Below are 15,573 nucleotides of genomic sequence, written 5' to 3'. Positions count from 1 at the left end.
AACTAGATGTTACTGTAAATTTTACATGGAATGAAAATAGACTTTTTCCTTTTTTTTATTTACCTTTTTCCTAACCATGGTGACCAACAGCTGCTGCCTGCGGCCGCGCCCTAAGCCCGGCAGGGAGGGGCCCTCTGCCAGTCCCTCTGGCCCCGCCTCCTGTGACCCGCCGGTGCCAGGCTTGGCCGTCACCACGCGAGTGTCCTGTCACACGACGAAGCATTAAGATGAAGCTAGCAACAATTTTTACAACAACAATCTCCAACACTAATCTCTTTCCTAAAATTCAACTACTGTATGGCATTGGTTCTCAAAGTGGGGTCCGGGGACCCCCAGGGGTCCTTGAGGGAGTTCCAGGGGGTCCCCAGCTAAATGATAGATTAGGCAACAAATGGACCCTTATGGGTCTGTAACTCTGAGAGTGTACAAATGGTGTACCAAATGGACCCGTATTTGTACACTCTCAGAGTTAAATTGACATAGATTTTACAATATAAATTGCGGTCCAAGTGATAGAAATGCCATTAAATGGGGGTCTGTAGCCCTAATGCACGTCAAACTGGGGGTCCTTGAAATTAAAATGGTTGAGAATCACTGCTAGAGCCGTAAAAAATCTTCTCTTATGGGGGTCCCTGGCATATCTTTTGAAATGGGGGTCCGCGGGCTAATAAGTGTCAATTTGGGGGTCCTTGACATGAAAAAGTTTGAGAACCACTGCTGTATGGTATATAATTAAAGCTGCAACGTGAAAGTTGTCGGTCCTACCCTAGATTCAAACCCAGATGTCCAAAGGCGGAGACCAAACTTCTACCACTCAGCCGAGAGGCAATCTCCACTTGGCCAGGGGAGATATTGCGCTTGTGAGCTTCGGGCAGTATTACTTATAAAGCAATAGCATTCTGAATCTAGGTGTCCTACCTGACATCAGGGTCTACATTACTAAGTGGAACAGTAGGGAGACCACCTCCAACCACTGCAGATACTGATAGTTATATTAACATGCTCTACCATACAGATTAACATTTTATTAATTAAAAAGTCCCGGATTGCAGTAAAGCAGCAGTTATCAAAGCATGGTTCAGGGACCACATGGGGTGCTAGAGCAGTAGATATTATAAGGACGTGCAGTAAAACTAGAAGAAATACATTTTAATACAACACTCTCAAATCTAAATGCTACAAATAAATACGCCACTACTTACTGAATATTAACTGTTAAATTTCAATTCTATTTGAGCTTGTTAAATTCAGAAAATAGTTGAATACAAACACATGGCTAATATTACTCCTAAAAAAACATGGGACTCCAACGGCAAACGTGATTACATGGACAAGCTAACTAACATAGCACATGGAAACAAAGCAGGCTAACAAGCATTACTAAAAAGTAATTAAAACAGCAAAATGGACTGCACATCACAGTACAAACACTATAAAACTATAACACTCACAACCATACATCAGTTTTACTCGCAGAAATACTCTACCCCTAAAAGCATAACACATTGATGAGCTGTGGAGAACACACTAAAGCGTTCTGAACAGGAAATGAAATGCAATACCAACAAACGGCCACAAGACGGCAACATTTTGACCAGAATTCGATTCGGGCACCAATTCCGGTGTAACACCGGTATCATGGCTTCACAACACAGACACTCACACTGGTGGACTTGCTGATGGTTACGGTGAGGTCATCAACTTTGCCCTGGCGGCCCTGCAGCGGCATCACTTCCTCCTCCGCCCTCTTCTTATCCGCCTCCACCTCCTATGAGCGACCCAACGAAGCCAGTGAATTCAACACACGTCCAACAGAGGTCTTACAGTCACAGCTACAGTAAATGCTTTAAAGCTGACACGGATAACAGTGAATGCTCGAAAAGGAAAGGGGACTTGCTGGTCCCCGGGGGGGGAGGCGACATATTGTAAGTCGCTCTGGATAAGAGCGTCTGCTAAATGCCTACATTTTAAATTGTAGGGGAAATTGCTTTTACTGCTTCACCCAGCAGATGGATGCTCAGGTGGCTTAGATGAGCAGTGGTGGAAAAAGTACTCAAATGTTTTACTTAAGTAAAAGTACCAATACTGCAATATGGGAATACTCTGTTACAAGTAAAAGTCCATAATTAAAAATGTACTTGAGTAAAAGTACAAAAGTATTGGCATCAAAATGTACTTAAACTACCAAAAGTAAAAGTACTAAAATATTTGAAAATAGCAGATCTACAAGCTCACGACGCGTTGTGCATGAGCTCTACAAGCTCATGCGCATCGCGCATGACCGGTTTTCCCCACCGGAAACAGATTCGGAGATATAGGCGTTTTAAAGAAGGAAATAGACAGGAAGCGGATGGGGAGCCATGTTTTTGTTTCCGGTGATCTATTTGGCCTATCCTTCTCAGGATCACAATGGGTACTCCCAGAGCTGCTCCAGCCCCTCCCGTGTGGAAAAAAAAACAAAAAACAAAAAGACACCAAAGGCACACCGCGTAACTATTTGCACCTTTTGCAAAACCGTTTTAATACGGTTTTGGCACCCCGTGTGTTAAGTAAAAGTACTTAGTTACTTTCCACCACTGTAGATGAGCTCTAGCTAGCTATAATGTCCAGCTACAGTAGTTATTATGGTGAAAAGAATAAACCAATGCTGTGTAAAATCATTGTGTGGGCTTCTCTCCCTGACCCCTATCATTGTTGGCTAACATTATGCCAACATAGTTATCCTATGATAACTACAATATAATAACCAATGGACAGCTTGCTGGATCTGTGCCAAAGGTTTTGTCTCATCTCCCAGCAATGTGTGAGCGTTCGAATGGAGTCGTCTATAGCCACTAATCAGGAATCATTGGACCATGAGGGCCTCTTATGCCTGCCTACAAAAGCTTGTCCTCACCTGGTACCTCTTCATGAGGGCTTCGTTCTTCCTGCGGAGGGCCACTATCTTCTTATCCAGCTCCATGTCTCTTCCCTGATCCCTCTTGGGCATCACGTCACTAGGAGTCTGTGTGGGGGGGGGGGGGGACAGCATTCAGATCCACATAAGCAGTGAATAAAGCTGATACTCCATCACACGACAATGTTTGCAACAAAAAAAAAAGATCTACAAGTGTTGCCAGCTTGCTCTCACCACCTGCCTACAAAAATCAAAACGGGTCATTTCCCTTTGTTTTCTATTAGCCATTTTTAACCAGGCCTATCTTTTCCATTCTAAGGCCATTAAAGGGAACTTTGCTTCACTTAACATGAATCCTATCATTCTATTGTGAGAAGGGCATTTGAAAGGTACAGTAACCTTTTTCCAGCATACATATGGTTAGTTTTTTTATGCTTTTAACAACAACAACGAAAAAAAGTTTGAAGTTGTGAATCCTTGTCTTAGACAAGTAGAAGTAAAAAAAAAAAAGAAAGAAAAGGAAACCAGAACAAAACATTGCATAAATCTTATGTAATTCATATATATATAAATTCTTTAAGAATATATTTTCACCAAACTTTAAAAAAATATATTGTGTTAATAAATAATAATTTGAAATGTTTTGTCAATTCTCAAGAATGGGTGATATGTATACATACATCTCATTCCAGAATTGCGGGTACATTTAGAAAGAAAATTAAAAAATGAAATATTTTCCATTCAACTTTTTCATTCTCAAAGAACACACTTTGAATTGACCATTTGAAGTATTTGCTGATCTTAAACATATATTTATCCTGAAACTCTATGTACAAACTAAAAAAGAAGATAAACAGCACTCCTCTGAGACACAGACCGAGTAGACAGAAATGGTACCATATGATATATGAGCATTAGTGAGGATCAACTATGTGAAGATTGTTTGAAAATGGGTGAAGCGGCCCTTTAACTCAAATTCTAATACTCCAACTTCTGTCTCCTCGTCCCCTCCGTCCTCCAGCATGGCGGTGTTGCGGTGAAATTGGTGACACCATATTTGAGCACAGCTGACCTGGAACTCCATATTTGGGCATGGGGACCTCACCGGGATGACAAGAGCAAGCATCGCCGGATACTGAAGTCTTGTGACATGGCGGTGTGCCCTCACACCCACAGATGGAGCGTTCATTATGGAGCTCCGTTACGCAGTGGGAATGCCTATGCAGAGCGTTTGGACCATCCTGACATCGTCAGCAGCAGGCGTGCCTCCTCACACACCACACACTCTCCCAATGCTCTCACCGCAGATAGGAGTGTGTTCACTCTTACACTTATCCAAGACATGCTCGCTCTTTGAAACACAAAGAACCACGAAAACCTGCTGCACCAACCATTTAACCCATTAAAACCTGAGGCCGATTCTACAAATGCCTTCTAAATTAGTAGTTCTCATATTTTTCTAAAAATAAATGTTCCAAAAATGTCCATGCTGTGATTTCTGGACTCTGGCACATGCTGCGACCCAATCTCAGACCTTATAGCAGGTGTACAAGCTCGCAGCGCGGTACAAAGTGACGCGCTGCGAGCTTGTATAACTGCTATTTGCTATACATTGCTATACAATGAAAAAAATCTAAAATGACAAAATGGCCGCTGACCACCTACTGTATTTGAAAATGTTTTGTGCCAGGAACCCCCAGAAGAGAAGATTTGGGTTAAAAAAATAATTATTCAAAATCTTTCAACCACACGCTGTGAGCTTGTACATCTGCTATTTTTGATTAGCCAACGCTAAAATCTAAAATGACACAGACGCTTTCCCGGTTTTAATGGGTTAAAGCGTATACTTAGTTGACCGGGTCCTCCAGGGCTCTGTACTAGGGACCCTCCTGTTGTTGCTCTACTACTAAATATCTTTGGCAAAAAATATCCATCTACAATCTCACAACACTTCGCATTGCGATGCGTTTTTATTTTAGATGTGTTTTAGGTCTGACAAAGGATAACTTCAAATACAGCTTCAAATAGACAGATGGCAAAAAACATATCACAGTTCTTTTGGCATGAGGAAACATCACTATCTGCTGTCTGTGACTTGGTCTCTCTCTGCCCTTTGTTTGTGCAGTGGTGGAAGAAGTACCAAGATGTTTCACTTAAGTAAATGTGCTGTATTAAAAAGTATTGGCATCAAAGCAAAAAGGAAGAGTGCTCTTTCTGCAGAATGATCCACTTCACAAGTTTTTGAAAGTCTTTGGAAAATGGCAGATCTACAAGCTCACGTGTCGCATTGTGACGTATTGAGCTTGTAGAGAGAGCGTGGCTATTTCTTAATAGCTGAAGTATAATTATGGCCTAACTGGCAATCGGTAATACATTTTGTAATAATCTAAATCTAATTTACAAAGTAACTTGTAACAAAATTATCAAATAATTGCAGTGGAGTAAAACGTACAATATTTGCTTCTGAGATGTAGTGGAGCATAAAATGGAAATACTCAAGTGAAGTACCTCAAATATATGTACTTTAAGTACAGTACTTGAGTAAATGTACTTAGTTACTATCCACCCCTGCCTTTGCGAGATAGTGCGAGTGCTGTGTGTACTGTATGTATACTGCAGTGGTGAAGGTAAGGGGGGGGGGGGGGGGGGTTTGCTTTAAATGGCAACAGGGTGGCCTAAAGGCCACATGTCTCACGAGACGGGAGAATGATGAAGACCCCGACCCGCTCTGCAGCACGAGGCCTAGAAGAGCAGAACACCTTTTGAGCACAAGTTTATCATTGACCTTTTTCATTTTAAGTCTGAGATTAGGTCGCAGCGTTGCAAGAGTCCAGAAATCAGCTTTTTTTTTTCTGCCTTTATTGATAGTTCATGTGAATATGGACAGGGAGAGACAGGCAGCAAAGATCGTCGGGAACGGGACTCAAACACAAAAACGGGACTCAAGCATTAGAGCCTATATGTGGTACGCGCCTGGACCGCTAGGCCAGCACCCTTTTTATAGATCTACAAGGTCACAGCACGTTGCGATGTGTGACACGTTGCGAGCATAGATCGGCTGTTTTCACTATTCGTCGTACAACGAAGTATAAAGTTTACAGGTTAAATATATACGCTGGCTTGAGTGGTTAACTTAAATATTCAGCATATCAATCACTGTCTCCTGTATATATATAATTTAGATGAACATTGGTTTAGAACAGTGGTTCGCTGACTTCGTGCTGCGCTGCAAGCTTGTACAGCTGCTATTTTTGATCATTTTCTAAAAATGGGGTGGTCCGTGGCACGAAAAAGTTTGAGAACCACTGATTTAGAAGGCATTTTGTAGAATCTGCCTCAGGCCTTAATGGGTTAACATAACTCTTCAACTTGTCCTTTCCTAAGGTGTGTTGACATGACAGTGCTACATGCACAATGTTACATTTAATGGGATGTGCCCTGAGATAATGATGTCATGCCAAAAAAGAAGAACCGCCCTCTTACGCTGCAGACAGTGTCAGGTCGAAACAGACAAAAGCACTTCACAGGGCTTTGGGAGAGAGTGTCATCACGTCCATGATGATGCCTGTGTTCGCTACAGCAACAAAAACACTGTGGGATGCAAGAGGGGGAAAAAAAACACTAAAACAACAGAGGCTTTCAGAAGGAAAGCAGCTCTTATCGGTCAAAATGAAACAATTGTTTCCACTTTACGTCAATACTGACGCCCGCAGGTATTACTTGCCTGTTTGAAGAGAGGTGAAAACAAACTTAAATTCTAACAAAATACTGCCGCAGCCAAAATTCTTTAGCTGTTTTTTTTACTGAAGGCTGCAACCATTGAAGTTACGAGAATTTCCAGCAAAATCATAACAACATAAACAAATACAATTCAAGCTGCTGTTCAGTGTTCACACATTGGCCCATTTGCCTACAGTACCTATCAGGAAGGGGGCTAACTCTACGCAGTGAACATCCCTGACAGATGTTGGAGAGAGACAGTACACAGAAGTGACAAACAACACTTAGTCATTCAGCTAGTCAATCATCTCCTCCGTTGCTCGAGTGGCGGCGGAAGAGATTCCTGAACGCTCCATGTGACATTCCACCTAGCGCAGAAAAATTACTCACAGCTAGCATGCACATGCAGACACACGCAGACAACATTGCACTGGGGCTATAGGAGACTCTTCCATGCTGCGTTATCGCCACAGCTGCTGTCACCTTCCTGGTATACACAGCATAGTGTCACAGAGATGTTGGAAGGGGAGGCACTTCCATTATTCATTCATCACGATCACCATCACAAACCTCTAATTAATATTAGCATCAGTGTGAACCACAATTTGCCCAAACAACCATGAGGTGAACTAGGCCATTTTGACTAAACAAACGTCCCAGAGGTGTCAGGAATCAGGATAATCCTATTGAAAACAAACAACCCTTCAATTCAATTGCATCTAAAAATCACCTGTTTCAAAGCCCACTAAGTCGCTGCGAAAAAGTTGGGACTCGCTCGCTCGGAGAGGTGGCAGGGTGGGCAGCAGCCAGCTGTCTGGTTGTCAGGGGTATCCAAACACAACAGAGCATGAGGACATACCACCAAGAATAGGAGCAAGGGAAACACTCACTGCTGAATCTCAGCAAGGCTGATGGCGGAGCTCTAAGAAACACCAGCCTTGCCAGCCGCCGAAGCCTACTGCTAGCCCAGTGTGGAGGAAACGTGGCATTGGGAACAATACTCCCCTCAGGGTTTTGGACACGGGGGGTCCCTCCTTCCGGAAGGTCCTCGCATAAAGACAGAAACACAATCACAAACACACGGGGAAAGCTGTGGCTCTTCCAGCGGATGGGACGGCACCCGTGCTCAGATGGGCCTACAGAGTGGGAGGGTGCCAGGGCTTTCTCCCTCCATGCCCAGCGTTGCTCCCCAACTACAGGAGCTACTGCAGGGGACCGTGAGAGCCAGTGGAGGGGCTGAAGACAGAAAACGGCTGACAGGAGAGGAGAGCTGCATTTAGCCACAGCTAAATCTCTGCCAGTGGACAGAGAGAGAAAGAGGGAGAGAGAAAGCAGACAGAGCAGTGGGGGAACCTAACACCAGCCGAGCTGGGCCATAAGCAGCTAGGACGAGAGTCCGAAAGCAAGAGAAGGAGAGCGTGGGGGGATAAGAAGAGTAGGGAAGATGAGAAGGCACTCACGGGTCTTTCCATGTCAGCGGGGAGAACTGGGCTGGGTCCAAGCGCTAGGCAGCCGAGGCGGCAGAGAGGGCTGCCTGGTGTTGCCGATCATGCCTTGATTACAATGAGCCAAGTTGGGCAGGCAGCCAAGCCGTCTAACAAATACACAGAGCTCCCCTGTTAAAGGATTTCGCAGTACCCACCCGCTAGTCCTCTCTCTCTCTCTTACTTTCTCTCTCCAAACCCTCCCATCCTGCCTTAAACATGCAGTCAACCTCTCTCCCTCTCTCTCTCCCCCCCCTCTCTCTGGAGCACTTGCTCTCACCCCTCCTCTCTCCTCCTCTGCTCAGAGCTTTCCAGATAAATACTGCCCCCATACACTCAGTCAGACTTTCCAGTTTGGATTTTAAAAGACAATGATGTTTACCCCTCACCTTCGTAAGAACAGTGTTTGCAAATCTGACGAAAGGCTATTTTAAATCCCTCACATCCTGACAAATCTCATTTGGTCCCGTGCCTCAAGTCTGTCAGGAGTGGGACAGGAACAAGATTATTCCAGACGCCCACAAATGAGATGCATGCTCTTGTTGGTCCTTAGAGCTGTATACCACTGTCTTTCCAGCAGCTGCTCTGCCTATGGGTATACCAAGACCTCCGGGCTACATGTTCAGAGCACTAGAGGGGGTCTCTAATGAGAGTGAAAGAGGGGGTTCCCAGCAGGATTTCCCACGATACTTCATGCAAGGCGTGCAGTGCAGCCTGTTCTGAAGGCAAGGCTAGCAGCTAATGACATACAGCTCAGCTACTGTAGCAGGCAAGGCTAGGAGACAAAATGCCTCAAACTATTCAAGGGGATGGGAGCAGGGAAGTGAGCGACTTGTGACTCAAGTCTCAGTGCTCCGCGTTAACCAGAGCATTGTGAAAACAGACAGCATCTTTAACCACATGAACCTTAGCGTCCCTCTTCTGGGCATGTCATAATATCTGAGCATTCTGCGAAAGTAGAGATTTGGTGTTGTGGGAAAAAAGGAGCGGCACAACTATGGACCCCAGGGGGACCACGGTCAATGGGTTTAAGTGGTTAATAGGGTATTAAGTTACCAGTCGGAGCTATGGCATTCTGTATTCTAAGCATGCTCAGCACCACATAACACGCATTTCTATAGGAATAATCTTACTAACAAGGAAAAAGGTCTTTACAAAGTATTTAGCTCTTTACAAATATTTTTGGTATATTTGGGTCTGCCTGCCTTAAGGAATTTGTGGACGCTTATCCCTTATGGAAAATACATTAAACTTTAATTCATAAAATGTGGGGACTCTCAGTAGAATTAATAACTTTACCTAGGTACTGATTGAGCATCAGCACAGCTAACAGTAGGGCATTAACAGAATAATCGAATATTCGACTATCAAACCACTATTCGACCACTGTACATCAAAGTCGATTATTCTATAAAAAAAAAGGGGGGGGGGGGTTTCAGTGGCTTTTCTACAGCAGACACGCAGCTGTGAGCTCTGGTGTGACGTCAACTCGCATTCCTTGAGTCGAGTCGTCAATGCCATTAAAAAAATAAAATAAAACGTTTTTTTTTATAATCAAATCGATTAATCGAATATTCGAATACTTACAGGTCGAATAATTCGAATGCTAAAAATCACTATTCGTGAATGCCCTAGCTAACAGGCAACAGTATATGCACCTAACCGAAAATGTGGGTAATCTTTCCATTTTCAGTATATCATTTAGTGATCTTTAATTCATTTAACAGTATTTATTGTTGATATAGTTAAAAAATACCCCCCGCTCGTCCAAATATATATATTTTTTTAGTAGAAATGTTATTTGCTACAGTACAAATACATGTTACATACACGTTAGCCCTATTTCAAAAATAGCTTATAACAACAACCAAAATAGGGACGTCAGGTAAAGCACTGGGTGAATTAAATATATCACAAAGACAAATATTTGGTCTTCATTTTGGCTGTTTCTAAGTCCAAAATGTGACCAAATATTGAAGTCCCTCCATGTGACAATCTCACATGCCTGACAGAACACTAGGAGCAAGCAATGACAGCACGATGATGCTGACATCTGCATCTGCAATGAAGGCCCTAAAATAATACTTTGTCACAGTTTTACATGTTGGTCTGCGTCTCTCACTCACTCTCTCAGCATGTCTGTCTCTTTGTGTCCAACATAATGAGCTCCTTGCTCTTGCACGAAGTTAACATGTTAACAATACACCTTCTAGACTCTAGAGTATAGACGTTGTGTGTAGAAGGTGTGAGTTAAATTATATCTTGAATCTAGACGCTATAATTTCATCACAGAACAACCTAAGACACATAATACACCTTCTAGATGCTATCCTTTCATCAAAGAACACCCTGAAACGATTGCATTCAGTGTGTGTGTGTGTGTGTGTGTGTGTGTGTGTGTGTGTGTGTGTGTGTGGACATTTTGTCGTTTTTCCATGTTTAACGTACATACATTGTGCACCCAGACATGAATTCAATGAAGAACAGAACTTGATGGTGCATTTGTAAATTGTAAATGGTGCATTATTATGACGATAACGCCTTCATCCATGGTGCTATGCAATGTGTATTATATTCACCCATTATATTCATACACACATTCACACACCGACGGCAGAAGAAACCATACAAGGAACTGTACCAACCTGCTCACTGGGAGCAGTTCAGTGTGTTGCCCAAGGAGCAAGGACACTTTAACACTAAAGGCTGGTGCATAGAACACTTTTAGAGCCGAAATTAAAATCAGTTCGGGTGATTGTAAATCGCTTGTAAAATATTGGGGGTCCTTGACATGAAAATGTTTGTGGCCCGGGAACTGAGCTCCGCAGAGAGGATACAGTGTCAGCTGCCTCTCGCTGTGTGTAGGTTTGGTTCACAATCATTTGAACCACTTTAACCATATTTTATACTTTGGCTATTCAAAAATAGCAGATATACAAGCATATCATATCATATCATATCATAGCGCGGCTCTTGCGAGCTTGTAGATCTGCTATTTTTGAAAAATATTGAAAATGTGTGCAAATCTTTCAATCTTTTTTTAAAAGACGAACATTTTTTACACAAATCTTTGCTTCTGGGGGTCCCTGGCACAACATATTTTCAGGTGGGGGTCCGCGGCCACATACGTATCAATTTGGGGGTCCTTGGCACGAAAACGTTTAAGAACAACTGGTGTAGGCAACACGGCCAGCAGTACTGCAGCCTGGAAGTGGAATAGATCTCTCTAGGTCGTCCTCAGACTCACTGTGGGGAATTTGTGATGGATATACAGAGGTTTTCCCTTTCTAGCGATATAGGTTGTGTTTATGAATGGTCACTAGACAGATTTCAGAGGTGTTTGTCACTCCTGGAATTTGGCTTGTGTCTCTTCCAAACTACCTCAGTTTGCCCTGCCTTCACTGCCGACAGAATGAACCTGAAGCTGGGCTGAAAGAATGAGGAAACAATACTGAACGCCCAAAATGAGTTTGGGATGTCACAACGTCTCGGCGGCGCCCAACAGCCGAAATTATGACCACCCGCTCCCCCCCCCAATTAACCTCTGAAGTATGCATCGGCCTTATCTCAGGGAGATCCAAGTGGCCGCTACCTCTTGAGCCACTACCACCCCATTATAACTACCTCATCCGAACACCTTTAACATACAGTCACCCCCCCACTTCTCTCTCTCCCCCCTCTCCCTCTCTTATTCTCCCAATTTCGCTGTCTGTCTGTCTGTCTGTCTGTCTGTCTTCTTCATGCAACTGTCTTGCTGCTCAGGGAATTTATCGTAGAACTAATACATGATGAAGTTAACAGTCCTGAACATAAATATAGTCCATTGTGAAACTAAAACATAAATTCAGGGGCACAAGAAGGGGGTTGTTGAAGGTGCCACAGCACCCCCTTGTGGCACGGCGGCCAAACAATTCAAGTACAAATTCAATTTCAAATTCCTACTATTTGAAGGGCATGATATATAAGCAGGCTAAGTAAGTGGCTAATAGTGAACGTCAATTTGCTAACATCACATTCTTGCAGGCAGTGACAGTCATGGTACTGTAGCCTACCTGTTAACCCTTGTTCTACCTAATATGATTTTTTCATTCATATTTATTGATGTAATTCACATTTGAATGCTATTGATATGAAATGTTTTCATATATATCAAGGTGCGCTATCACAATGTTTTCATATTGCACATGCATAGCATAATGTTTTCATTATAGTGCTTTCCGTCACTTATAAATAGCACTTGTCAAATGATCTACATACCGGAAACCCAGCACTCCTGTACGTGTGGTAGGCTTTGAGGTAACTCAGGTAAGCTTTGCGTTCCTCTTTGTGCTGGGCGAGAGCCACATAGATGGGCTTGGTTCCAACGACGCGGCCGTTCATCTCTGTCACAGCCTTGGTGGCCTCCTCAGGGGAGGAGAAGCACACGAAACCAACGCCTATGGTCCAACCCTCCCCCAGCATCACCTAGAAGACAGACAGACATCACTTTAGATCTGGATAACAATATTAGATTCATCAAAATGGCTTTGATTGCTGACAATCAGAGGATAAACATAAAAGCCTTGCTATACCACACTCAAGAGTTTTGATGCGTAGTCCTTAGTGTTCTATGTGACCACAAAGTAGAAGGATCACACTCAAAAGCCAAGGAGACCCTCCTTTTTTCTGTCAAAAAAGCCGGAAATAGACGATCTACAAGCTCACAGCGCGTTGCGATGCGTTGTGCGCTATTCGGCTATTTAATATTGGCTATTTTTCCAGAATGTTCGCCTATTATGCCATGCCCAGAATAGGAATGCTACAGGGTTCAAGTGGTTAATGAGGCACTCGAATAACTCACACAAGCCAGTTGTTCAATAAAGCTGTGTGGGGCTTGTGTGTGTATATTTGTACGAGTGATATATCAATAAATACATGATGATACATCACATGTGTCTTCGAGTGGACATACAGTACAGTACCTGTGGTGCAAATTACATAGAACCTACCTGGTTTACTCCAATGAATAGACAATAATGAAAATGTTCTGTCACAGATTTTTGAGTGTCTCATTAAAAACATCTTAGGTAGAAGCTATTAATACTTTTGAGTTCAGCCTTTCTTAATCACAGTTAACGGCAGTTGATGGCAGTGGCCCAGGAGGTAGAGCAGCCGTCTTGGAATCGGAAGGTTCCCAGTTCGAAAACCAGGCTCCTGCTGGCTGTGTGTCATTGAGCAAGGCACATACTGTAACCCCTAACTGCTCCAAATGAGCAGGTTGATGCCTTGCATGGTTTCCTCTGTCTTTGGTGTGTGAATGTAATGCACAAAGCCTTTTGGAGAAAGGTGCTATATAAATGCACCATTTACCATTCATTTTCCCAATTGAAAAGTGTTGCGTCACTATTCTACATTGTGTGGTTTAAGTAGCCTTCTTCCTGTATTACACCAGAAACAAAAATGTATAAAGTGAAAGGCAAACCAATACAATTTGATGTGCAAGGACAAGTAATCACCTACACAGTAGAGCTCTTCACGGGCCCCCCGATTCCGGAGCCGTGTTTTATCATAAGCACTCGAGGCCGGGTCGGAATGGGCGCTTTACCTCGGAACTCGGGTCTGTCCAGCATTATGTGTAAAACCCAAGTGGATCCGAGAAGACCCGTAGTATGCCTACTGTGTGTGCGCGCGGCTGCACTAATCAGGAGAGAAACACAATGAAGTGCTGTTTAACTTTTGTGTGATGTTTTAGACTGACCTGGGATCAGGTTTAGTGCAGCAGCAACGTGAATGGCTGTGCATCTTGCGTGATGTTTTAGGCTGGTTTAAGATCAGAGTAGCCTACTGCTGAGCAAAAAGAAAAGTTGGTTGTGCGCACCGCCATACTGCAAGGCAAGCCAGCTGCCAGGCTGATTTGAAAACTGCTGTGCAAATCATGGATTCCTCTGACGAGGTGAAAGCAAAGCTTTGATCATAAAATGGTCAATGGTCTGCTATTAATTCATAAAGTCCAAATGTATTTACAAAGAAAACCTGTTGTCACACATATTAAATGAATACCTCTGCGCATATTTATTTATTTTTGTAGTTTCATATGTGCTTTTTTGAAGGGGTGTCTGGGGTCGGGTCTGTCTCGGAATCTCGGAAGTAATTGGGTTCGGAACAAATTTCAACGGTCCAATTAGGGTCCGTGAAAGTGAACATTTGTAACTGTCAAATGTCTCAACAAATGTCTTCATTTTTCGGAAAAAAATATTGTTGCTATATCAGTGGTGCTCAAACTTTTTCTTGTCAAGGACCCCAAAAATGTTTTTGGCCGCCGATCCCCATCAAAACGTTTGAGGGACCCCCCCAGAAGCAAAGATTTTAGTTAAAAGATATGTATTCAAAGATTTGCACAAATGTTCAAGGTTTTTCAAAAATAGCAGATCTACAAGCTCATAGCGCGGCACTGAGTGCCGCGCTACTAGCTTGTAGATCTGCTATTTTTGAATAGCCAAAGAATAAAAATTATAGTTACCGTATAGCTCAAATCTAAAATAACACAGATGCGTTCCCGGATTGAAAGGGTTAATCCATTCCGTTTGATAGCTTTTGTCAGCTTTTTGCATTATTTTTGCGTCTGTCTGTCTGTCTTGTGCCCCCAAAATCTCTTCTGCCCGATTCTCCTCAGTGGCTGGAGCAATTGATCTGCATTTGCAGACAGCCATTGACCATTTCCATGTGCACGGAACACCGAAGCACGTTTATCAGCTTTCCCCAAATGTCAGCTGTTTATTAGCGTTTTTGTGTTGGCTGTCTCTCGGCTTGCCAGATCATGTGCGTGAAACAAGCACCGGTGTTGCCACATCCGTGAAACAAGCGGACCATCCGTGAAACAGGCGGACCATGACGCGCGCGTGGGTGCTCATATCCCCCGACGAGTATGGTCTAGTGTTATTCAATGCCAGTTCCCCACCATGTGTGCAACGGGAGGAATCATTCCGTCCTGTGGAGGATGTAGACAACCTGTCTGATACACATGGCGTTACTAGCTCTCTTTTCACCTGACAGTGAGGAGTTTCACCGGGAGGACAGAACGCATGTGGAGGAACACGCTACCGCCCCTCCCAGTTCCGCTGTTCCATTGTAAAACAAAGAAAAACTTGGATATTTTCACTAGTAATAAACAGATTTCTATGGCGGTATGCTGTCATAACAAATAAATCAAGTAATACACACTGATCTGCCCAATCTCTCTCACCTTAGCACTTGTAATGGATCCAAATGGAGAGAACTCCCTACGCAGCTTCTCATCGTCTATGGTGTCATCGAGGTTCTTGACGTAAAGGTTACACCCCTGAAAATAGAGCCAAACAGTCATGATCTACATCAGGGACCCCCAGTTTGATATGCATTTGGACACGGGTGACCATTTGATAAAAATGTTCATCTCCGGGACTCTAAACTGAAAATTGTCATTCTAAATTGAACTCCGAGAGTGTATAAATCCAT

General features: G+C 43.3%; 1 protein-coding gene across 3 annotated transcripts in view; it reads right to left on the bottom strand.

Moving 5' to 3' along the window:
* The window catches only part of ccdc9b (coiled-coil domain containing 9B), a 40,072-nt gene extending 31,739 nt beyond the window's left edge, over positions 1-8,333 (bottom strand). For all 3 annotated transcript variants that reach the window (XR_013932096.1, XR_013932097.1, XM_080413784.1), the window contains exons 1-4: positions 8,077-8,333; positions 2,897-3,004; positions 1,664-1,768; positions 64-204 (exon numbers count right to left, since the gene is read on the bottom strand). Coding sequence is in view for 1 of the 3 variants with exons in the window: in XM_080413784.1 (XP_080269910.1) it covers positions 64-204; positions 1,664-1,768; positions 2,897-3,004; positions 8,077-8,088 (366 nt within the window). In the remaining 2 variants the exon portion in view is untranslated. The remainder of the gene's footprint in view (positions 1-63; positions 205-1,663; positions 1,769-2,896; positions 3,005-8,076) is intronic.
* Positions 8,334-15,573: the final 7,240 nt, after the last annotated feature.

Source organism: Gymnoscopelus braueri (assembly GCF_963280865.1).
Source record: "Gymnoscopelus braueri genome assembly, chromosome: 19".
Lineage (NCBI taxonomy): Eukaryota > Metazoa > Chordata > Actinopteri > Myctophiformes > Myctophidae > Gymnoscopelus > Gymnoscopelus braueri.
This window is presented reverse-complemented; position numbering and strand designations above follow the sequence as displayed.